Source organism: Phaenicophaeus curvirostris, chromosome 5 (assembly GCF_032191515.1).
Source record: "Phaenicophaeus curvirostris isolate KB17595 chromosome 5, BPBGC_Pcur_1.0, whole genome shotgun sequence".
In the NCBI taxonomy this organism is placed as follows: domain Eukaryota; kingdom Metazoa; phylum Chordata; class Aves; order Cuculiformes; family Cuculidae; genus Phaenicophaeus; species Phaenicophaeus curvirostris.
In genome coordinates, this window is record NC_091396.1 from 28,767,274 (window position 1) to 28,791,937 (window position 24,664).

The 24,664-nt window shown below is 43.5% G+C and overlaps 2 protein-coding genes across 6 annotated transcripts in view; one reads left to right on the top strand and one right to left on the bottom strand.

Annotated features, from left to right (window-relative positions):
* Positions 1–7,109, top strand: part of CKAP5 (cytoskeleton associated protein 5) — a 48,854-nt gene extending 41,745 nt beyond the window's left edge. For all 5 annotated transcript variants that reach the window (XM_069857962.1, XM_069857961.1, XM_069857964.1 and 2 more), the window contains 8 exons: positions 353–540; positions 1,332–1,407; positions 2,201–2,389; positions 2,474–2,611; positions 3,124–3,207; positions 3,288–3,447; positions 5,079–5,233; positions 6,382–7,109. In XM_069857962.1, coding sequence (XP_069714063.1) covers positions 353–540; positions 1,332–1,407; positions 2,201–2,389; positions 2,474–2,611; positions 3,124–3,207; positions 3,288–3,447; positions 5,079–5,233; positions 6,382–6,633 — 1,242 coding nt within the window. In that variant the 3' untranslated portion in view covers positions 6,634–7,109. The remainder of the gene's footprint in view (positions 1–352; positions 541–1,331; positions 1,408–2,200; positions 2,390–2,473; positions 2,612–3,123; positions 3,208–3,287; positions 3,448–5,078; positions 5,234–6,381) is intronic.
* A 3,096-nt stretch (positions 7,110–10,205) lies between these two features.
* On the bottom strand, positions 10,206–21,432 carry F2 (coagulation factor II, thrombin). Its single transcript, XM_069857966.1, has 14 exons — positions 21,287–21,432; positions 20,187–20,350; positions 19,181–19,205; positions 18,920–18,970; positions 18,143–18,248; positions 17,933–18,063; positions 16,151–16,447; positions 15,667–15,780; positions 15,258–15,384; positions 14,590–14,757; positions 14,099–14,272; positions 13,754–13,932; positions 10,856–10,926; positions 10,206–10,452 (listed from the first exon to the last, which is right to left on the bottom strand). The coding sequence occupies exons 1-14, from the start codon at positions 21,363–21,365 to the stop codon at positions 10,309–10,311; spliced, it is 1,830 nt and encodes a 609-aa protein (XP_069714067.1). The 5' UTR covers positions 21,366–21,432; the 3' UTR covers positions 10,206–10,308.
* Between the last annotated feature and the right edge of the window lie 3,232 nt (positions 21,433–24,664).

The window sequence follows — 24,664 nt, forward strand, 5'->3', positions numbered from 1 at the left end:
TGTTGAGTCCTGTTTATCAAAGTTTGTTGCTCGTTGTCTGCTCACTAAGGCATCTTTTGAGAGGGAGAATGAGAAACTGGGGGATGAGGAAAAGGTCCGTTTCTTGTCTCTACAGAATAAAGCCACTTTAACACTTCTATTAAGCTGTGGTTCAATATTTCTTACCTTTTGAGTGCTTAGTTGGTGGTCTAAGTATTTTCAGAAGTTTCTCTGTAGAGAACTTCTTCCTAGTTCCTAATTTTTTTTTTTGATGTTGCAGGATGGCAAATGGTTTGACATTGTAGTCTGGGGAAATCCCTATACTTAAGCATTACATGCAGGCAAAACTTCTAATATTGTCTTCATTTTGTAGCTATTTCAGATAGAGAGTCTGGCTCGAGAGGCCTCCATTGGTGTACTGAAGGACCTAATGCATGGTCTTGTTACATTAATGCTGGATTCTCGGGTTGAAGACCTTGAGGAGGGCGAGCAGGTCATCCGATCCATCAACCTCTTGGTACTGAAAGTTCTGGAAAAGTCTGACACGACCAACATCTTGAGGTATATAATGAAAATTGCAGTTATTGCTCCTCTTCACCTGTTCTCATGTTTCTTGAATGGCCAAGTTTGTTCATTAGTCGTTCTGTAAGAAAGAATGACACCATTCAGCTGGATAAAGAAGAATTGTTCTTGATTGTCAAGTAGTGATCAGAATTTTACTACACAATCTGTACAGCTGGAGGAGAGCTGAATGGACCTGCTTAGTATGATTCTACGTGCTTTGTAGTTCAGCAGACTGCTACTTAAACTCTTGTAACATACTAGAAAGAAAAAGAGTTTTTATAACATGTGATGTGGATTAGGGAAGTGGGGCTGTTTAATCTGGAGAAGAGGAAGCTGAGGGGAGACCTCATTGCTCTCTACTACTACCTGAAAGGAGATTGTAGCAAGGAAGAGGTCTGTCTCTTCTCCCAAGTGACTAGCAATAGGACAAGAGGAAATTACCTCAAGTTGTGCCAGAGGAGGTTTAAATTGGATATTACGAAAAATTTCTTTACTGAAAGAGTGGTGAAGCCCTGAAACAGGCTACCTAGGGAGGTGGTGGAGTCTCCATCCCTGGAAGCGTTCAAAAAATGTGTAGATGTGGCACTTCGGGGCATGGTTTAGTAGGCATGGTGGTGTTGGGCTGATGGTTGTACTTGATGATCTTTAGAGGCCTTTTCCAACTTTAGTGATTTTAGGCTGTAAACTGCTGAACTAACCCCACTCTGATGTTGTATTTTGAAGGGGGTTAGCCTATTTGTGTAAGTAGCGCTTCTCTGGTGTAACTATTATAAATTAATTTCTTCTAGTGCTCTGCTTGTTTTGCTCCAAGACAGTCTGCTAACAACAGCTAGCTCTCCTAAATTTTCAGAACTTATCATGAAGGTAAGCCTGTAGTAGAGATTTTGAACTTGTTTGGTTTATCCAAATCAACCTAGCTGTAAGAACTATATATACTTCATATAGGTGGTCATGACTTGAAATATTTCTTATAACTCTTAAAATTATAATCTTAGAATTCTAAGTTACGTATAGTGACTTCATGTATGCCAGGAGGGAGCATAACATCTGGTAATAGTTTAGAGAAGCTTGTGTGTACTGATACAAACTCCTTCCAGAGGTGTGCAGTCATCTGCCGGACTTGGTTTAGGCACAGCACTGTACCATGGATTCAAACAGTCCCAGGCTGGAGCTGGCTTCAATTTTGTCATCTCTAGGGACAGATAGAGTGAACATGCAGATGTCTGCATTTAAAGCACAGGTATAATCTTTTTTTCATAATACAATACTCTTTTGTAACTGGCAAGATTTAGAGACAACTTAAGTGTTTTTAATAAGGTTAAACCTACAGAAGTCACGCTGTTTGTAGCTGTACCTAGTGTACATGCATTATCTGCTGAAATGTTTAAACACAAACGATTCAGTCACCTGTTATTGGTAGAGGAGTCAGCACTACTTCTTTGTGTCAGCTCTGAAGAAGGATTTTGATACAGTGCAGTTAGTTATGAAGAGGAAATATGTACCAGCACAACCATAACTTGAGCAGACAAATACTGTGTGCGTCTGTATGTGTTAGCAAAGTGAAATGTCTCAATGATAGTTTTGTGTAAGCTCTGCTCGTGTAATTAAATGCTTCTTCCTTGAGTTGTCTTGCTTTTAACTCAGCCTCTCATTCCAGTGTCTCTGGAGAATGGTGCGTCTTCTTCCGGAAACCATTAATAGCATCAATCTGGATCGGATTCTGCTGGAAATCCACGTTTTCTTGAAGGTCTTTCCCAAAGAAAAGCTGAAGCAATGTAAGAGTGAGCTTCCTATAAGGACACTGAAGACCCTACTTCACGCCTTGTGCAAGCTGAAAGGGCCCGAGGTCAGAGCAGCCACTAGTAATATAATTTTAAATTGGATGTTCATGCAGTCTTTAAAGATTTTTCCTCTTTCTTTGTTCTTTTAGATTTTGGATCATTTCACAATGATAGACAACAAAAATGAATCTGAGCTGGAGGCTTACGTGCATAGAGTAATAAAACACTCCATGGACCAGACTGGAAGCCAGGCTGATAAGGATACGGAAAAGGGAGCTTCTCGCATAGTAAGTAATGTAAATGTGTTGTTATGGAGTGGCAATGTAAGGCAATTTACTTAAACAAGCTTAGTTTTGTGATTGTGGAATATGAATCAGTAATTGCCTTTCCATCTTGCAGCTAGTGTTGGAAGTGATCTTCTAGTGTCACTTCTATGGCTGTTTTGGGAATTTGCAGTGTGCTTCTGTTATTACCTGATTATTCTGTGCATACCTCAGGATGAAGTGCTTTCCAGGACATTTGGGTGTGCGGCCTAGTTTTTATGTTGCCAGCTACTATATTTGATCTGCTAAAATTTAACCATATCCAAACCAGTTTTTAAGTACTGGCTTCTGAGAAGTCCTACAACTCAGTGATGCCTTTACTCTTATTCTGTGTAACAGTGACTGTGTAAAGCCCTAATCACTTCATATTGGAAGCTCTCTCCATCTAGCAGGTCGGAAGACACTGTGCGTTTGTCTAACTTCCCTTCATTTTTATTCACTTTGTTTGAGAAGTTTCTTTTTATTTATTTATTTAGGAGGAAAAGGCTTCAAAAGCCAAAGTTAATGATATTTTGGCAGAAATATTTAAGAAGATTGGCTCCAAGGAAAACACTAAGGAGGTGAGTGCTCCCTTCCTCCATGATACATTAGGATGGTGTACGTAGCAGTTGTGTAATGCACAGGAACTCTTCCCTCCTAGGGTCTGGCAGAGCTGTACGAATACAAAAAGAAATATTCTGATGCAGACATTGAGCCCTTCCTGAAAAACTCCTCTCAGTTCTTCCAGAGCTATGTGGAAAGAGGCCTACGACTGATAGAAGCAGAACGGGAGGGGAAAGGACGCGTCGCTGCTTCCACAGGTATGTATTATAGCAAAACCAATTTATGATAAGCAAAGGTACAAGGAGAGCAATTGCATATCCCCTGGCAGAAACTAATATTTGCAGATGTTTATGGGTTTCCACAGTGAGTCACTTATTTTCTTGGCACTTGTGTTGCTTCATGAGGCACTATTTTCAGGGACTGTGCATTCTTTGTTTACAAAAAAGGTGTTATAACCATTGTCACGCTAAATGTAGAAGGCTTGGTAAACAACTGGTTGTAATTTGTATCTTGTAGTGTGAACATTAGCCTATAGTTTGTCTCTGGTACCAAGAATTGTTTCTGTAAAACACACAGCTGGTTTATAACAGCAGCTGTCAGGTGTTTGCTTCATCTTTTGTTTACTAAAATGGTACAGGAGGCTTTTTGGTAGAGTATTGTTTCCTATGGAATCAAAAAGGTTGTTTTAAATAACTTGATCTGTTTCTACACCAGTCTTTGAACCCTTTCCAATGAATCAGCTTTTTAATCGGATAAATTACTGTAAGACACTTCGTTAGTCAGTCTTTTCATTGCAGATAAGCACAAATTAGTATTTATTGCACTGTTTGAGAGGGAAGGCGGCTGATTCTTAGTCAGTAGTAGAAACTGATACAGTCTGGCAAAACTACCTTTAACTTTCTTTTATTTCACACTTCAGAGTGTCTTTTGAGACTTTAGCCTTTTCTTCCGCTACTGTTCCTTTTCCTATCCCTGTCTTGTAAATTATATTTTTAGGAGAATGTAAGTTTCTTTCAGAACCTCCCATGTGTGTCTGACTAGATTAGATAGGACAGAAAATTCTGCCTTTCGTCCTAAAAGTCTGCTTGACTAAGGAGTTAGATTTCAAAACAGAATTTACATCCCCAAATTTTATCTTTTTTTTATTTTTTCACTCTAACTGCAATGGTTTGATATCAGAAAGGATATTATTCCATCTTGCATCTGTCTTTTATGTAAACTAAAGTGTAAATGCTTAATCTTAATTCCTCTTGTATCTATTTTAAATACCCTTGCAGTACACTTGTGAAAACAAATCTTTGTCCACATTGCCTTAGAACTTGCCATGAATTTCAGAATGGAAAGATTTTTTTTTATAATGTAAAATCCTTTCCTAGTCTTTTGGTAGGGAAGCTGTAAAAACCTTGCTACATTCCTCCCAGAAATCACTATTTCAGATGGAATTGAAAGAAGCAGCAGCTTTAAGTTACCTGAAGATGTTAAGAGGGGTTAGAATCAGTGGTGTGGTCTGCCTAGAATACTACTGATCTTAGAAGACTCCAAATATTTCCCTGCCTGCCAATTGCTGAGTTGTCCTTTTTTGATGTCATGGTTACTGCTGATGCACATCAGCGTCTTCTCTTCCCCTTTCAGCTGTCAGCCCCAGCACTACTTCTGGAGCTGCTCTGCTGCCACTTCGTAAATGTCTCAATTTCTTTTCTAGGCTTTCAACTGTAACTTTTGCAAGGAAATTGAAAGGCTGATATGCCTATACTAGCATATGCAAACAGCTTGGTAGTTTATAGGTTGGCTGATGCTTCATCTATTATATCTTATTTTAAGGAACTAAGAGGCTTACACTTTTTCAATGTTTTTAACGTTTGTTTTTTTTTCTCCCCTCTTCCCCTAGGAGTCTCTCCTCAGATGGAAGGATCGTGTGTTCCTGCTTCTACCCACCCTGTATCTTCATCTGTAGGGAACATAAATTGGGAGGAAGTGGGGCCTTCAGTTTACTTGGAAAGATTAAAAATCCTCAGGCAGCGTTGTGGCCTTTACAATGCAAAGGTATTGTACTTGTTAGGCCTGTAAATCCTTGGGAAAGGCACTTGATTTGCACTTCAGTAATTCAAGTGATTGGCACTTCGGTGCCCAAGGCAGATAGCAATCAGAGCTGATGGTCTTTAATTATACTGCATGTTCTTGTTATTCACTGCATCTCACTGTGTCTGTTATTTATAACTTTAAACTCAGTACTTGCCCAAGTAGGCTTAAGTTTCAGTCCACTTTGTTCGGCAGTAACGCAGGGTGTTTCTACAGCCCTGTAGCTTGATATCTTCCCTTGTCATCTAGCAGAGTCTCAGAAAGGCTCAAATAACTGCTGTTTTCTAAAGGTTAACATATATTGACCTTAGTTGAATGATGTGGAAATTCTAGATCTTTCTGATCCGAACCAACCATAACAGCAGAATAAAAACTTCGAAGTTTTGTATAGATTGGGCATATGGACACTAAGGCACAGAAATACCAAATGAGCTCGGTACTGGAAACCTGACAGCCAGAATCTTTAGCAGTCTGGTGATCTCTGTGTTAGGAATCTAGTGCAAGTTATTTAAGGTTGCACTCAGCTGTGTGAGAAGTGATGTTTATGTGGAAATAGTCATCCAGGCATATAGCTGTTTTAACCTTAAACACAAAGTTGCCTGTTAGCTCAGGGCTCTGAGGAAGAATGATAGTAACAAGCTAATTAATGCAGGTGGAAGTATTATAATGATAGAAGAACAGTGAATTGACATTGTAAGTCTTGGGCAGGGTGGAGTGAATCTCGCCAATCAATCAGTCTCCTGCTTCCTTCAGCAAACTCGTTGGTGGTGGATGCTGCACATAAACATGGACTTACCTCTTGTGGTATTAGAATTCAGGCTGTTGAAGGCTGCAGCAGGCCATCGTAGTAAAACAGTGGTCTGCTGTGAAATTTTGGTAGTTCCTTTGTCTTCCTGTCTCCTGACATCAAGCTAACACTATAATTGAGTATTATAGGTAGCTTTGCATGGTTCTGACTTTGACAGCAACTGGCTCTATTGCTCCAGATCGCCTGTGTTGTATTCCTCCTTCTCTTTCCTCTGATTTAGTGGTTTTGTGAAGATGAAAAGCCATTGATTATGGTTTGTATGTCTTATATATATGTCTTAACATTTCACTTTCCTACTCCACAGCAGGAAGACAGACCACCTCTGACATCTCTGCTCTCTAAACCAGCAGTCCCTACAGTCGCATCCTCTACAGATATGCTTCACAGTAAGCTCTCCCAGCTCCGTGAGTCACGGGAGCAGTACCAACATCTGGACCTGGACTCCAATCAGACTCATTCTTCTGGGATTGGAACTACCTTGGCTTTACCATCTTCAGCATCTAATATTGATGACTTGAAAAAAAGATTGGAAAGAATAAAAAGCAGTCGCAAATAAAGATATGAGAGAAACAGCATCACTGTTGCTTGGGCTGTCTTCAACTTTAGTTTACTAAACTAGAAATCTTCATAGTTAAGTGGCCTCATTTAGGCCTAATGTATACAAACCGTTTTATGTATAATATGGTGGATTTTGGGGGGTTGAGTCATTGTGGCACAAGTATTTGTACATACTCTGCTTCTCAGTGAGCATCTCTGATAATAGAAGCCTGTTTATGTATTAGTTTTAGTGTACAGACCTGTAAACAACCATCCTTGTTTAGACTAGTTTCTCATAACTTGGGTTTTTTTATTTGTAAAGTTGTGTTTAAGATCTTTTCCTTGTTCTTAACTCTTAGAAGATCTTTAGTGATTTCACTTTTAATTTTGTGAATTCTCCTCCATGTAATTCTTGAATTGCTCATTCTGTATGGACACATGGCATGAAGTAATTAATTTAAGTGTCTTTTGTAAATAAAGTTTGCATTAACTATACCAGCGTCTGTAGGAACAGCAGTGACTGCTGGTTAGAGAAGTCACTCTATTTCTGAATGTTAGTGACTGGGCATCTAGAAACTGAATTAAGCTATTCTTGACATGAACCTTGGGGTTTGTCTATATTGTAAGGAAGATGAGTGAATATATATACTTTCTGCTGGTGCAATCCTGAGACTTTGCACTCTTACTTCTGTGAGCAGTAGTGCATTTTTAATATAGTTGCTTTTTGGTTTGGAATATGTTTCCATAACTTGAGAGTAATAAGTTGAGAATATTTAGTTTGCTGAAATGCTTATTTTAAATTATCTAGTCCTTGTGATGATCTGCCCACATTAAGCATAGTCCTGTCTGTGTATAAATGCTTTCTTTGAGGGAACCTGCTGCTGTTGATATGGAATAGACTAACAGTGATGTACACTTAGTGGACTCATTTATTCTGAACTCATTTGGTTAAGCAGTCTTCCTCATGCAGTTTTGTAGTGCAAGTAGATTTCACTGCCGCATTCCTGCTCTTAAACACCTGATGTCAGTGAACTCTTATTTTGTATAACTGAGACACCTGGTAGTGCTGGTCTGTGAAAGATGTAGCCACTGGTTTGGGGGGTTTTTTTGGTGGTTTTTTTGGGGTTTTTTTTTTTTGTAATAGTGTCTTCTCAGTAGCCTTTTTCAGAGGCCACAATATGTGGCCTTTCTATCCCTTTCGTCCCTAGGGAGCTGAGGTGTTTTCACCTTCCATGTGAGAGCTGGCTGCAAAGCATAAATTGCATGTCTGTTCCATAGCTAGAACTGAGTTGTTGAAGAGTTGGTCAGGCAGGTATAAAATAGCACACTTCTGCTCTAGATTTTAATCCATTCCATGTAACTGCTGCTTTTGTTTGCTCTGTGGACCAGAAGTCTCTGCATTAGGACCGTCACTGAAGCTATGTTGCCTGATTACAGTAAAAATGTGGCTTTAAGTTCGTACCTGTACAAGGGATCTATGTCAGAGCTGCTGCAAATGGCTGAAACCTTCCTCTTACAGGACCCCCTGGGCCGGGGTTGCAGTTGGCATAATACTGCTTGGTGCTTATGGTGAGTTTGTACACTGTGATAGCAGGTGACTTGCAAGTGTTCTCTGTCCTGTGTTAATTGACATGATGCCATTCATTGGTCCACCACCTCGATGTGTCAGTCAGTCTGCTCTCCTAATCTGAAGTGGGCATGCGCTTTCTTGTGGAACAGAGACGTATGACACGTGGAAGCTTGGTCCTTATTGGTGAGTTCTGAGGTTTTGTGCACTTAAGCTGAGGCTGTTTGTGAATAGTTTGTGTTGGCTGGCATTAGAGTTACTGGCACTACCTCTCAGCTTTTTGAAACTTACTGACATTTAAATTAATCCATGTGTTCCTTTATAATGTCTAGCAGGTGTTCTGAAGCGCTATTTGTTAATTATCTCAGGATGTTCCAAGAGCAACACCTGCAAACCTGCATACAATTATTTTAAATTTGAAGCTGAATTGGAAGTGAAGTACAGGAATAATTGAGTAGCAGAAGATAGTTGTTTACTATGAATGAGTTTTTACTCTGTGTTTCTGTAGTGTTTGATTGGACTCAATAATCCGGGGGGTTCTGAACTAAAACTTGTGCACATAAATTAATAAAGCCTAATCTTTAGCCCAGACAATATTTAAATATCATTAAACTGAATTTTAAAAATTATTCCTCTGTATTATTTGTAACAGGTCAGTATTAACAGTGACTTACTGCAGAAAATGTATGGTCCTGGTTTGTCTTAGAAAAGCAATGCTTTGCAGACTATTAGCAGTGAAAGGGTGAGGCTAAAAATTTAAACATTAGAAGGGCTAAACATTTTCAGTGTCAAGTGCTTGTGATTATCAGTGGCTTTAAACAGGTGTGGAACCTGCGCTCTTTGGGTTTCTTTCTTCAGATGTCCTTGGTTTTATGCTTTCTTTGGGCAACCTCTCGATCAAACTGGGCTGTCTTCGAGTTGTTCCCCGAAAGAGCCATCCACCTACGTGGAGGTGGACAAATGGGAATCAGTAACATCATTTCCATCCAACTAATTTTAGATAGCTCTCTCTATTGTTTCTTTTTCAGCACAGTCACTCTGCTTCTTAATACTCTATATTAAGCACAGAAATTTCACTGTTGCCTATTTCTGCAACTTGATGGCACTGTGAATAAGGAGTTCAGGAATAAATATGCTGTCATAAGGAGCAACAACAGTTTCTAGACCTCATAATTACTTTGAAGAGAAAATTGGGCTGAACAGATTGGCAAGTTAAGAATGTATTTACTGCTGGGTCCTTGGTGGTCCTCAAATTCCTTCTAAAGAGAAGTTCATGAAAGAAAGCTTCTTTTGGGAGTGATCCCCAAAAAGGCTTTAGAAGACAACTGAACTGGTATAGTGCAGGGTGCTTCCCTTGGAGGCTCTCTGACAAAGACTCGGTGAATCACTTCCTTCGGTATCTCACTATGCAGGTGGAAAATACACTTTAAGGACCCAACACCACCTGCCATGTAGAAAGTTACTGCCATACAGAAGTGGAAATGATGTTTAATGTATTCAGGCCCATGCTCCTCTGTAGGATGAATAGTGTGCAGCTGGCATCTCTTACTTCTTAAGATGCTACCTTTTGCAAACAGTGGCACTGGTATTTGTTGTCTGCTGTTGCAGCAGAGAACAATGTCTTATCGAAACAGGTTATGATTGCTTTACTTTTGACATTGCTATTGATGTGTTGTGCAATGCCACAGTTACTGTAGGGTGATTCTCCTGTACATTCTATGCTCAGTTTCTGGAAAATAAAATGAAGGGTGGAAATGGACAGGGCCTGAGGGCGCAGTTGTGCTTACAATGACTGACTTGAGGCTGTCATCTGTGGTCTAAAACCTGTTGGTGATTATAGCTGATAGAAGGGATGAGAATTTGTTTGAAGCGCAACAGGTAATTAACAGTACAACTGGTGCTGTTCTCTTGGTACTGCTGGCTACTCCAATGGCTTAGATTGCAGTGCAACTAAACTCAGCACAAACAAAAGGAAGAAAATCTGTTTAGGAACTTTTATTTTCAAGGGAGAACACTTCCCTTTGTTATATTGTAAGGGTATTACTGTTACTTCAGAATCTTCTATGCTTCTGTTTTTAAGGTGGAGCAATGTAGCAAAACTGAGAGCAGGCAAGGTATACGCTTCTTTTATTGCCCATGTTTTTCAATGACTTTTCGCATCCACTTTTTCAGGCGGAATACATGGGTATAAAATCCATACTTGCCATCTCGGTCGCAGCCTTCTCCCCATGAAACTATTCCCACTTGATACCATCGGTTGTCGTCTGGGTTCTGAAGCAAACAAAAATGGGATTGGCATGAGGAGCAAGAGACTTTCAGATCTAAGCCTTATATATGCCGTAGTCTCTTCAGTGATGGATACTGCTTTGGAATTCAGACTGGCATCTACTAGATAACATACCTGGTTGGAATAATCTTGTCTCTACTCTTAAGCTTCTAAGTGAGAACTGGCCATTGCTCGTGCATTCTGTAGCTGATCTATGTAAGTGCTGAGAACTCAGTACAGACCTGGGGCTGGATGACTGCAGAATTCATCTCAGTTGCTTGTCTTGGGCATGAGATGGGTTTGCTTCAGCCACTCGTAAGTCTCCATCTCTGCTGTGCTTTTTTTAGACTTATGAAAGTTCATTGTAGTGCAAATCTTGCTCCCTGTGTTTTATGAGCTTGAACTTACCTTCATTACAAAAGGTCCCCCACTGTCTCCTTCACAGGCATCTCCTCTCTTTGAGTCTTCAGGACTGTAACCTACAGGCAAGAGGGAAGTCGGACATTTGATTGTAGGGGCAGGGGGTGGTGTTGGCCATAATTTCCTCGAAGTATTATATAAATTTTCTGAGAGCCAGAAGATTTCTATATTTAAGTCCAATAGTTAGCATAAGCAGTAAGCAAACTTCTTTGTTTCTTAAATTATCCAGTGGCTCTCTTCCAACCTGGTGATTCTATGATTCTATATGTAAGACAAGCTAACTGCTTCTGTCCTTGCAACATTCCTGAATCCACCATATTTTTCTACCATCTGTACAATCATTCCTGTTTTCATCAGAACTGTTAGTGTTAACAGCCGCTGTGTTCACGGCTGTAGCTTGAATCATAGAATCACTAGGTTGGAAAGGACCCACTGGATCATTGAGTCCAACCACTCCTATCAAATACTAAACCATGCTTTTCAGCACCTCGTCCACTTGTCCCTTAAACACCTCCAGGGAAGGTGACTCAACCACCTCCCTGGGCAGCCTGTGCCAGTGCCCAAGGAGCCTTTCCGTGAAAATTTTTTTCCTGATGTCAAGCCTGAACCTCCTCTGGCAGAGCTTGAGGCCATTCCCTCTTGTCCTGTCACTTGGGAGAAGAGGCCAGCACCCTCCTCTCCACAACCTCCTTTCAAGTAGTTGAGCTACTACTCTGCCTTTCTTTTATCTTAGAAACTTCTGTGTAATATTCTATGTACCCTGTTCTTTTAATCCTATTTACTATAGAGCTATGCAGCCATCCTCACTCTTGCTTTCCTTTCATTCTCCAGGCTTTGCTCTTTGCTCTCTCCCCTGACTTCCTAAGTCTCACTGTGAAGAGGAAAGGAATTTCACTTTAATTCCTGATGAGCTAGATGCTGTCTTTCCATGTTCCCATCAGCCATGTCTCCCCTTTTCTGCTGTATGTCTGCATCTCAGCTATTTTTCAAGACTGGTCTAGAAAAAGAAGCCGTAAGTTCTGGAATCCTCAACACAGAAGGATATGGAGCTGGTGGAATGGGTCCAGAGGAGGGCTACAAGGATGAGTTGGATGGGGCCTTGGGCAGCCTGATTCAGTGGAAGATGTCCCATGGCAGTGGGGTAGGAATTGGATGATCCTTAAGGTCCCTTCCAACCCAAGCTGTTCTATGATTCTGTGGTTCTAAGTACGTGGTAATGTCAGTATTCTCAGGAAATTGGTTTCCATCCTGCCTCAAGCAATTGCATACATTATTAGATGCAAGCAGTGCAAACTCAGTCAAAAATCGTTGGAGGTTTGCTTGTAGGAACTGATAAAGTCTGCACAAATGAAGAAAGTATTAAGCCAGTACACAAATCCATAGTGTCTTTGTATCGTGAATTGTGTTCACTTCAGTTCTCTCTCAGAAAGGATATTGTGCCAGGAGAGATTTAGGAAGGTGCAACATGGATCAGAAGTCCAGAATGCCTTCCTAATATGTTAGGAAAGACTAAATAAGTGCTTGAAAGAGAAATGACAGAACTGTAAAGGGTCCATAAAAAAAGCATATGACATGGTGAAGAAATTTTTTTTTCCTCAAATCATGAGTATAGGTGTGTGCGTGTGGTAAAAAGATGATGTTTATATGTGCTCAGTTCTTACACAGCTCTTGCTCCTATCTGGCAGGGTTGTGCCATGAGGCTTGTTAGCCTGACATCTTATGGCGTTAGAAAGTTCTTTCATAGCTTTAAGTTTTCACCTTAATGTTTTCTGAGAGCTGAAAAAGTTCTTATCATAGGTAAGTTATTCTTTTTGGGGAGGTGTTTGCAGATTTCCCAGAAAGTAACCTTGCTGCATAGAATCACAGAATAGTTTGGGCTGGAAGGGACCTTAAAGATCACCTAGTTCCACCCGCCCTGCCATGGGCAGGAACACCTCACACTCGATCAGGCTGCCCAAGGCTTCATCCAGCCTGGCCTTGAACACCTCCAGGGATGGAGCAGCCACAGCTTCCCTGGGCAACCTGTGCCAGTGTATTCACACACAATGTATTCGCTCCTCGAATACTGTGTTCAGTTCTGGGCCCCTCACCACAAGAAGGATGTTGAGGCTCTGGAACGAGTCCAGAGAAGAGCAACAAAGCTGGTGAAGGGGCTGGAGAACAGGCCTTATGAGGAATGGCTGAGAGAGCTGGGGTTGTTTAGGCTGGAGAAGAGGAGGCTGAGGGGAGACCTCATTGCTCTCTACCTGAAAGGAGGTTGTAGAGAGGAGGGGGCTGGCCTCTTCTCCCAAGTGACAGGGGACAGGACAAGAGGGAATGGCCTCAAGCTCCGCCAGGGGAGGTTTAGGCTGGACATTAGGAAAAAATTCTTTACAGAAAGGGTCATTGGGCACTGGCACAGGCTGCCCAGGGAGGTGGTTGAGTCACCTTCCCTGGAGGTGTTTAAGGCACGGGTGGACGAGGTGCTAAGGGGCATGGTTTAGTGTTTGATAGGAATGGTTGGACTCGATGATCCGGTGGGTCTCTTCCAACCTGGTTATTCTATGATTCTATGAGTGCCTCACCACTCTCGTGGTGAAGAAATTCATCCTTATGTCCAGTCTAAATCTGCCCCTCTCCAGTTTATACCCATTGCCCCTAGCCCTGTCACTACAAGCCTTTGTGAACAGTCCTTCCCCAGCTTTCTTGTAGCCCTTTTCAGGTACTGGAAGGTCACTGGAAGGTCTTCTGGGAGTCTTCTCCAGGCTGAGCAACCCAAACTGTCTCAGTGTGTCCTCGTATGGGAGGTGCTCCAGCCCTCTGATCATCTTTGTAACGAGCTCCACCAGGAGCCCAGAGCCCTTATCTTCTGTGGCAAGTTGGCCTCGTGTCTCCAGTGTTACTTACCTGCACAGAACATGTTGTTAGTGACTTTAACTTTGGTGGATGCCTTGCAGGTATCTTGATCTACAATTGGCACGTTGAGCTGCTGCAGAACTGTAGGGAGGTTGCTTGGGCTGGTGCCCCATGTTTCCTTCAAGTTTCCCCAACCAGTTACCCGCCCTTTGTAACCTGCCAGCATCAGCCTGTGGAAGGAAGCATGAGTATAATCAAATGTATTATAATGGCTTTCTCCTGCCTGGCTCTCTTGCTGCAAATAGGCTAAGCAAGGCAACTCTTTCTGTCTGACTTTGAGGGCCCAAAGGAGGCTTCTGTAGCTGTATCTTTATGACTGTGGGGCAGTCTCCTCACCTCTGCACGACCTCTTTGGTAGGCAGACAGACAGGATGGATGTAGTCACTGAAGATGACTGGTCTCTTCAAGTGTATGAGTGCAATGTCTCTGTCCATGTTCTCTTTCCAGTTGTACTTGGGGTGGATGATGATTTTATCCAGCAATGCAATCTTCTCTGTATTCTTCTCATACCTGAAATAGTTATGAAGGAAAGAATTCGCTATACAGCAGCAACAGAGAGTCTTCTGAAATTCACGATACTCAGGTGCAGTGTACTTTCTGAGACTTTGTCTTTACACCGGAGCACCCCTTTAGAATTTCCATGCTTCTGCCCTTGCTTTCACTTTAACCTTTAGCAGGAGCAGCAAAGGACAGCTCCGTTAGATCCCATTATTGAGAGGCAGGTGACATCAGCTAGGTATGTTTCCTTGGGTAGCGAATGGTAGACCAACTTTATTGTATCTTGTTACTCCAAGAATAAGGCTACTTTACTTTATCTAGGCTCTTACTTTGCCCTCATGTGCTTTCCAATCCGCACCAAGATGTCATTTATAGTTAAGTTCTTGTCCCAGGGTGGATAATAAAGACAATGGGCAGCAGTCAAGATCCAGCTGTCACTGATGAGGCTGGCACCGCACAGCAGCTCTTGTGGACTCTTCTTGTAGAGCATCACCTGCCTGAGAGACAAAGACAGAGGAAGACTTAGCAGGACTAAAGATGCAGCCAGCTGCGTGTGTTTCGGTGTCATGCAGAAAGAGCAGAACTTTCATTGAGCAGGGAAGAGTGTTGTGCTATTCTGGCAGAGAGAACTCTGTAGGTGGTTCTCTAGCCAAAGTCTTCCCTGAGCATGTATGTTCTACGTGGTAGGTTATTTATTTTCTTCACCTGGAAGGATCTCGTTCTCTCCACTCCAGCAAAGCTGGAAAGAGGAAGAGAGAAATGACGAAACACACTAGCCCTCTTGCTTTTCCAGTTGGTTGTGTACTTGGCTCAAGGGGAGAGTTTATTTCTGGCTGTTTTAGAACTGCCCTGTCAACCACTTGGAGAAGCTTTGGTTAGAATCCATAATGCCTGTGCACTGTCTGAGAGGGGAGAGCCCTTTTACTTCCCCCTGCTTGAACTGAAGGAGAAGGGAGACACAATTCCCCATGAAGGGCTATGCAAAGTTAACACTTACCAAGGAGAACTGCCAACTTCTGCATCATCCCCATGCACAACTCTGCCTCCTATATAGGACTCCAGCAGCTCTGTCTCACTTTTGTCCTTTACCTTTTTCTTCTCAAATAAAGGGCGAGTGCCGCAGTCTGAAAAAACAGGCAATCTGGCTTTATAATTCTACCTGATTCACAGAGGAGAAATGTCTGCAGTCAGCATGCTAAGCTGGAGGAGCCTAGGAAGGAAGTGCTTACTAGCTCCGTGATCATAACTGGAGATTGACTTCTGAGGGTCCTTCAAGGAATTTAAATATCTTCCCCTGCTTTTGACACCATTTGGCAAGCTGGGGTTTCTGAGGAACAGTGAGAGCCCAAGGGGAAGAAGCTGTATCCTTTCTACACCTTGATGCTGTGCCTAGAGATTTTGCTCACCTGCTTCTCCGGAACCAAAAGTTTTGTCATCAAAGAAGGTTTTGAACTCTTGAGAAAGGGTAGTACGTCCTGATATTCCCCCCAACTGTTCATTTTCATCCTCTATCGAACTGTCTGAGAAAGACAAATGTGGTATAAGGCCTAGCTCCAGCTTCCATAATTATCAGCAATGTAGATGTTACTTTCCCCCCACAGCGGGTGTGATGAAGGAATACTTTAAAATCACTGCTCTTTTTAATGCTTCCTAGTCCACCATTGTGAGCATTCAGGGAGAAGAGAACACTTGAGAGACATAATAGCTCTATACCTGTATGGCAATTTAGTACCTGTGATATTTAGACAAATAGGATTTCCACATACGTGGTGTGCGTGCTTCCTTTTCTATGCCTCCGAGGCCAAGGACTTCACTCTAGTCACACACACACTGCTTGTGTTTGCCACTGCCTCATAAGTGTGCCTACCCAAACCAATGTAGGCTTCTCACCGCAGGAGCGCAGATCGCAATATTCAAAGTAGGGTGGTTCAGCTGTGACACACCAGACACCTTCATCATCTCCGTCAGGGTTCCGACAGTAATTCTCCAGCAGCTTCACCTCTGGGTCGATGTGTTTTCCATGGAGAACTTCTTTGGCTTTCTCGGAGTTCCATGGCAGGCACTTAGCTCCAGACACAGTGACCGAGAGGGTCCCAGTGTAAAGCATGCCTTTCTCTGGTTCACAGGGCCCCACTGGGGTCGCTGGTGTGGCCCGTGGAGTAAATTCAACTGTTGTCCTTTCTTCACCTGGAAAGATGGAAAGCTATGCTTTAAGCCATAGCTTTGCACTCAGAAGTAATGTTTGCAAATAGCACCTGAGCCCTTTTAGGTTTAGAGCTCCCACTATGCTCCCATCCATGTGGTGGCCCTCTATGTATTGAAGTGTCAGAGGTGGTTCTTCCACTAGGAGATGAGGCTGCCGCTACTCATCATACTTCTCTCTCTTTGCCACTGAGATGTCAGGGCCAGTATTGTGTTCCTTTCTGGTCTGTCTTTAAGAACCAGCTCAAGGGCTGGGTAGGTACCCCAGGCATCATAAGGATGCCAAGTTAGTTTATCCTATGCCTGCATAACTAGACCATATTTGAAGGAGCTTCTGAAACAGCAAATTTAACTTTTGCCGACGTTTTGCTACTAGGATTTCCACATTTTTTCTTGAATGTGTTCTAATTGCCTGTTTCTTAGCAGTTGCTTGGCCTCAAGCTGCCCTCTCCTTGTGCACTGGGGATGTCCTGCGTAGAGAGAGACCCACTGCTACACTACTTACCCTGGGGCCCAAAAGCCACTGAGTAAGTAGTATTCAGCTTAACCGGTGAGGCTGCTTCCATGTGGGGTTGACTCAGGTCAACACAAAGGAGTTGAACACAAAACCAAGGCTTTTCTAGTCCTGCTGTATCTGCTACTGTAGGTAAGAAACTAACTAGTGAACAGCAAAGTACAGCAGAGCAGCACCTCTTTGCAGTTCACCATACTGCCCACCAGGACAATGGTAACAATTCTGACAGCTTGAGAATGATTGCTGACCCCTCTGGTTTTCATTTATAAGAGTTGGTGCCTCTAGTGTCTGCTTTTGGAAGAGAAACTTCTGCTGTGAGGAGGCTCCCTGCTTCATACCAGTTCTTCTGAGATGGCGACCAAGCCCCAGGGCATACAGCTCTGTATTATGGAGAAATGGGAAGGTTTTAAGTGTAGGGGGATGGTTCTCCATCCTGTCAAATGTGATGATAAGAAAAGGGCATCTTCCTTTTTCTTGAGATCAGGGGTAAACTGCACCTTTCTGTAGAGAAGAGGGAACGTTAAGGCAGGCATTCAAGCACAAGCTGTAGTAATTTTGTCCTAAAGGTGGGAGTTCAGACAAATAAATACCCACTATGACTCATTCTCACAAATTAGAGGCAGCGAGTCAGGATTTTGAGGTGCTCCTGACTGGTAAAACTGTAGCAGATTCCAGGGGACTACTGATAAGGGATTTAATCTGGTTCTATATTAGTGTAGTCTAGAGAAAACAACATTGTAGAGGAATGTAGCCAAGGTAGATGTATGGGCAACTCAATAGCTTTTCCTCCTCAGATCCTTTACCCTTTAAGACACGTCCTCTACTCCAACTGAGCTATGTTCATGTAAGATCCTTTCCTCCTAACCTTCTCCCCTTCTGTGACACATTTAATATCAATCTCAGTGCAGCGTTCCCTCCCAAAGAAGGACTTGCTGGGGCATAGTGCTGAGGCGTACCACACACTGGGATGGGACACTCCTCCCGTTCCACTGTTGGGTCTCGGGTGTAGCACCACGGGCCTTCTGAGTTGTTGTCTGGGTTCCTGCAGTAGTTCTCAATGAGGTTGGGATAAATGGTGGCATTAAATCTATGAGAAAAACATGGTTAGGCCCAGAAGGAAGGACACACTGGAGAACCCTTTAGGGATACATGGGAGATGAACTTACTTAGGTATATGTGGATATTTGCTTGTCCACACTTGACATTCAATCCCTGATTTGGTGTAGCTAATTGTCCCCTGATAGTTCTGACCCAGCCCAAGAGAGCAGTTACCTGTCAAAATCCCAAAATGGTGTAAGCCAGAGCCAGGGGGAACGTATGTTGTATTTTTAAACATCAGAGGTACCATCCCACAAATCCCTTTAACTTTTGGTGCATGTATCACAGAATCACAGAACAGCAAGGGTTGGAAGAGATCTCTGGAGATCATCTGGTCCAGCTCACCTGCTAAAGCAAATTCACCTATAGCAGGTTGCACAGGAACGTATCTGGGTGGGTTTTGAGTATCTCCAGACAAGGAGATTCCGCAAAGTGGACAGCCAGTTCCAGTGCTCTGGTAGTATATGAGCCTGCACAAGCATAAGCATGCTCTTCATGGGAAGAGCACACAGCTTAAGGTCTCTCTGCCTCTCTCACGGGGGCTCTGTGTTTCACTTTGGCTGTAGGTGCATGATGAGCCCTTCGGAGAGGCTGGGCTCAGGGACACCTGACCATGTCACAGGGAGAAGGATATCTACCTCATCCTGTTTCAGTGCTGGAGTCAGATTGTTTGTAAAATGATTAGTGGGGAAATAAAGAAGAATGGAATTTCAAGCTCCTCCTGTGCTATTTTCTTTCTAATCGGATGGCTTCACCAACTTTTTTTCTTCCTTGAAAGCTCCGCAGGAAGTAAGTTCTTGGGACTCGCTGCATCTGGGAGATTGAGATCAACATTGATTTCTTACCTTCTAAGCAAGCATCCAGAACTGCCCTGGACTTTCTCAGGCCCTGACACACTAGCAAAATAAGAAGAAAGAAACAAATGATATTAAAGGAACCCAAATAAGCATCATACTTTGAACTAGTTTATCACCTAGGTACAAAACATGAATGCTTTGTGCTAGAAAGTGAGCTCTTGTAAGAAGAGGGCAGGGAGTCATCTCTCCAAGATGGGACGGTGCATCCCAAGGGATAGCAAACCATCTGCAGGACCTGAAGCAACTTACCTTGGTATTTTGACCAAAATGCCTCCTGTAAAAAGAAAAAAGAAAATGACATATTTAAGAGTCACAAAACATTAGATGTTGCTTAGCTGCTGCAATTCAAACTAGTAGAAGAATGCCCCATCACAACAAATGGAAAAATGTAGCCTAACCTTGTTCATATCAATTACTATGGAGTCAAACAAAGCAAAAAATTCTGACATAAAACTGGATTTCCACTCATTGCACTCAGGAATCAAGAGAGTATTGTTGTTTCTAAAAAGACCAAAGATGCTTGCAATCATCATCAGCCTGCAGAGGAAGCAGAGCCTGTGCTACAGTGCAGAGGTCCATGGAGCTGAACCTAGAACTTCAAAGGCTGCAGATGATACGTAAGTGTTAGTTAGCAGCTTGGATTTACATCTTTGCTGTGCAGCCTGCAGGTGATGGCTTTAGATGGATGGCTCCACAGAGGTAGTATCTTGCTGGCTTAGACTCCTAATTCATTATCTGTTTACTGTTGTATCCTTGGGCGTAGAATTCAGCATGGAAACTGGCCTTGGGGATAGAAGCAAATCCCAAAAGGATGCAGAACAAATTTAGCAGAGTGCATGGAAGCCAAAAAAAATGGATGGACTGTGCAAAAGCTTCAGCTCAAAGGAGCTTGAGGCACCTGCACTCGATGTTTGTTTGCTAAACAGCATCTTCTGTGAGTGTCTGGGACTGTGGCAGTTCAAATGTGTGCAGCACCAAGATGAACTAGGGGCAGACACGCTTTGGGACTGATGGGAGAATTCTCTTCTTTTCAATTTGTGCCTAAACTAGATGGAGGGAAAAGAATCTAAGCCTTGAGCTGTATTCCCTGGAGTGGTTCCAGCCTGAGCCCCCCTTGGGGCACATATGCATCAGCCTCATCTTTGTTTCACAGAATTGAGTCTTACAACCCCAGCCCCTGGCACATGTGTGACCTGCTGGTCTCTCTCTGCAGAGGTCAGCTGAGGTAATTGTTCCTTGGAACAAGAGTACATACCGTCTGAACGGTGGATTCAAGGGCTTCAAAAGCTTCCTCATAACTGCATGTCTCCTCCAGGCACTCCCGCTCCAGGTTTCCCTTAAGCACCTCTTCCAGAAATCCCTTGTTGGCACGTCGTGGGCGCTTGAGCAGTGACAGTGCCTGTCCCTTTTCCAGGAAAACTACTGGGTCAGAACATCATTGCCAGTCAAGGGATGCTCGCAGCAGGAGGGCCCCTTTTTCTCCTCTTTCAGTTTCCAAAATTCACACACAGCTGATGGGACCATCTGACAGCCCAGCCATCCCCAGAGCACCACACGGAGAGGAGAAGTCCTGTCAGGACTACACCTGATGATCACAGCAGTCTCTGTATAATTAACCCATCAGGGCTCACATCACATAGGCAACAGAAGTGACAGGAATCCTTTACTATCCTTAACAAAGCTACTCTGCTCAATTGCAATTAGATAGAAGCTTGTTTGCTTGGAGTCTGGTATTGCTCCCTACCAGCCACTGTATTTCTGTCTTGCCATGCTCAGACCACTGTGATAGGTACAGTTTGGTTCCATCTTTATGTTCAGAGACCCTGATTTGAGACCTTAAGACAGGTAGTCCCATGCACAGCAGTGGGTCATAGAGGACCTAACCTCATATTAAGAAATGATATATGAATTAGAGGCTCTGATAAAATTAAAAAGGAGCAGTGAGCAGGAAGACAGCATAGTGTGTATGACCTAAAGTTTATATAAGGGGCAGCTGAGGAGGCAAAGGAGAATTACAGGCATCCAGGCCAACTGAGGAACTCTAGCCTAAAAAAGGCCTACAGTTGTGTTACATATGGTCCAGGACATTCCCCTTTCCCACTAGGTGACCCACAAAATCTACTAAGCCATTGTCACCAGCTGCTGGATGTTACTACATTCTCTCCTGCAGGAAAGCTCTATGCTCACTCCACTCTCAGCATCCCTTTCCCTGCCGACTACAAGCTTTTAGGAGCTACTCCTGCCCTACCAAGAAAACCTGACACTAGCTTTACCACTGGAAAAAAAGATAGCCCCACCTTTCTTCTTCCTGTCACAGTCTGGTACTGTCCTTCTCCCTGTGCCATTGAGTCTTACCTCCAGCATGGCTCAGTGTGAGGTGCAGAAGGCTGGAAAACAGCAGGCTCCTCAGTATGCTGTTTTTTTCGTGCACCATGCTGTATAGTCCTGGCTTTGCGGGAAATGCAAAGGGAGCAGAATAAGCAGAGTCACAGCCTCGCTGGGTTAATATTGAACCAGAATGAAGAAACAGGACTCCAGAGGTCGTGGTGTGTCAGGGACAGTGGGACTGATGCTCCTCTCATCCCTCCTCTCTTGGCATCTCTTCCTCCCTTCAGGGCATTTTTGTTTTCTTACTTAATTTGTGGAAGCCAAGCAAAATATCTCTGGATTCCCACATGACTAAATTTATCATCTCATTTCATAACAAGGAGGATGAGGAGTGAGAGGACAAGCTTGTCCTAGGGCACAGGAAGAACGCAGGCTGGCATAGAGAGGTCTCTGCCAGCTCACAGCCACCTCAGCCAGAGCAGCTTGCTCCTTTTTCCTTAGTGCCATTCCACTTCTGTGCAGCTCTTGGCAGCATCACTGCCTCCCCATCGTGCTGGCTCAGATCCCTGTCACTGACTTCTTGGAGGCTGTCCTCTAGTAGCTTCACATGCAGCAAGATTTTGAGAGCTCCTTAGCCATTCCAAATCCTTCTCTTTTTAGCTGCAAGCCCCTAACAACCCCACGCCAGCATTTTCCCCCTAGAGTCCGTTTGTCTTTTCTCCCTACAGTTATCAGCATGCTCAGCCCCAGCTATTTTGGCACCAGAACACACAGTCTTAAGTCTCCCCATTCTCCCTCAACCATGTCAAGGAGCAGAAGGGCTGCTGGCAACACCCCATGTAGAATTTTCATTTTCTCCGCGGTTAGGTCAGCAATGTGTAGTGCGTACTTCCTGCTGCCTTACAATTCCCAGCAGAGTGGAGGAGGACGAAGCAGTACAAAGTTTGGGCTCCTGCTTCTATTCCCACCCCAGTGCAACATACCCCACTACATCCAAGAGGGAACAAAAGCTCTGAGGGGCAAGGAGTTAGCATGCTGCCAGGGCTTCCAGGAACAGGAAAGCAGGGATAGTGCAGATGTCCTGACATCAGCTAATACATCAAGAACTCGAGTACCAGAGCTGAAAAAGCTCTAATGATTCCTACAGCAAGCAGGAAATTGGCAGAGTGAGAAACCAGCAGAAACCAGAGCAGGATAGGGGTAAGTAGTCTCAGAAACTGCCACATGGCACAAAAATGGTTTCTGCCAGCACAGAGCATGTTTTGTGCTGTGCCTTTGTGCAGCAGATCCATCTGTAATGTTTATCTCCATAGAAGGAGTGCAAATATTAGCATTAGGGTGGCTGAAGAATGACTGTGTGGCCACTGGTACAAAGAGCAGTTGCAGAGGTTCCCTCCCTCATCTAAGAGTATCTCCTGTTCTTACCCATACACTCCCCTGGATTTCAGAAAGACACCTTTAGGAATGGCTGGGATGCCCTGGATGGAGATGACCTGGGAGATGCAGGATTAGGCACAACCCTAGAATGATGCCATGTTACTTTGCAAGAGGAAGCAGTGTTTAGGCAGAAAGCGCAGGCAGAGACAGGAAGGAGGTGTCAGGGCACAAACAGCTTTTGGAAGAGTGGTGGAATCGGAGCAGCTGCCACCCCACACAGCAGCCACCACCACTGCTCCTCGCTGTGGGAAGATATGCAAACAGCCCCACATTTGCACAAGCCCACCAGGCAGGCAGAGGGCCTTGGTCAGGGAAGAAGAGGATCACAGCAAAGACAGCTTCTTTACTCTCTACATAAATTGGCTTTGGTCCTACACTGTGGTTGAGACAAGTGACCTCAGGGCTGCCTTCACCGGGCACAACCAGGCAATCCCATACGGATGCAAATGCAGGGAAGAAATACTATTGCAGGAAGACTGTCGTCCACCCCCTAGTTGTAGTGATGAGAGAAACAGATGCTGCTGTGTTTTATGGAGGTGTAATGGACCTGTGCAAGGGTCCGCTATGGATCCCAATGAGAAAGGCACCCATACTCTGGAAAATATTGATTAAAATACCATTTGTTTGGGATAACATTAGAAAGCAAAAATGGGAAAGCTTTAGATAATCTTACAGCCTTACAGATGCTGGGAATACTAAGTAGTATAGCATCAGCCCACGCCACCCTGCACAGATAGTGTCTGTGCTGAAATTCATGAGCATAATGGTCTTCAGGGTTTTTGCAGTATTTGCTTGGAAGCAAATTCTGTTTGTCATTTCTGCTGCCAATCAAAAGGGTCTTCATGTAAGAATACACTGCTTCATACTAAGATAAACACAAGAACACGAGGTGCCAAGCAGAAGCAACCTGCAGGCTCCCCAGTTAGTTTATCCTACGGCCCAGTGGTATGCCCAGCACTGGCCTGCATCTCCTCCTCTCAGCTTGTTACATGTATCACCAGAGTATTTCACTTTATGAGATCTTCCAGTATTCTCAGTCACTTTTTTTCATACCTGTGTAACTAAGTATGAATATCCTGTAATACTTACCTATGCCCTCTTCCTTTAACGTTACTTCTGGTCTGGTTCCTACTTCATTCTGTTGCTTAAGTACTTTTTAAAAACAAAAAACCACCTTGCTGAAACCAACTATTCTGTCACTCTGGCTGCTTCTTTTCCAGTTGCTGCTTTTTCTGTCTGTGAAACAGGAGGAGCCCATTCACCAGGACCATTAGGCTGTTAACTGGTAAAACCTTTCATCTCAAGGTTACATCCATCACTTAAGTTTCAACTATTTCTTTACATGTTTTTTAGCTTTGTAATTGAAGACATTCACTACATCCTGAGATGTTTCCCAGCCCTTTCTGGTATCTTACAACAGAGTTAGTAATTAAAGATTTTGGCTCTTCACTTTATTATTATTTCATAGGACAAGGGAGAATGGCCTCAAGCTGTGCCAGGGGAGGTTCATATTGGATGTTAGGAAAAAAATTTTTACTGAAAGGGTCATCAGGCACTGGAACTGCCCAGGAGGTGGTTGAGTCACCATCCCTAGAGGTATTTAAAAGATGGAGAGATGAGGTACTTAAGGACGTGGTTTAGTGGCAGATAGGTATGTTTGGACTCAATGATCTCAGATGTCTTTTCCGATCTGGTGATTCTATGATTCTATGATTGTAGCCTTTTTGTGTTCTGTAATGTGCTTCTAGGGCTCCTTTCTGTTTCTCACATTCTTGTGGTTAGCCTCTGCTGTAGGACAGCACTGCATCAGCTATCATCTCTGCAGGGGCTTTGGCTTCCACCACTCGAACATTTAACAACAGACCCGTGCAACTGTCACCTCACAGCCCCAGCGAAGCTCTCAGCGTGGTGGAGCCCCACCTGCCAGGAGACACATGTGCTCGCTGCCTTGCACTGTAAGGGTCACAG

What these genes read in the sequence shown, in the direction of transcription:
- F2 (XM_069857966.1), bottom strand. Translation starts at nt 21,365, where the DNA reads ATGGTGCACGAAAAAAACAGCATACTGAGGAGCCTGCTGTTTTCCAGC. An exon ending in TTGCGATCTGCGCTCCTGCG is followed by an intron (nt 15,781 to 16,150) that starts GTGAGAAGCCTA and finishes TGTCTTTCTCAG; the next exon opens with ACAGTTCGATAGAGGATGAA. An exon ending in GAAGTTGGCAGTTCTCCTTG is followed by an intron (nt 14,758 to 15,257) that starts GTAAGTGTTAAC and finishes TTTGTCTCTCAG; the next exon opens with GCAGGTGATGCTCTACAAGA.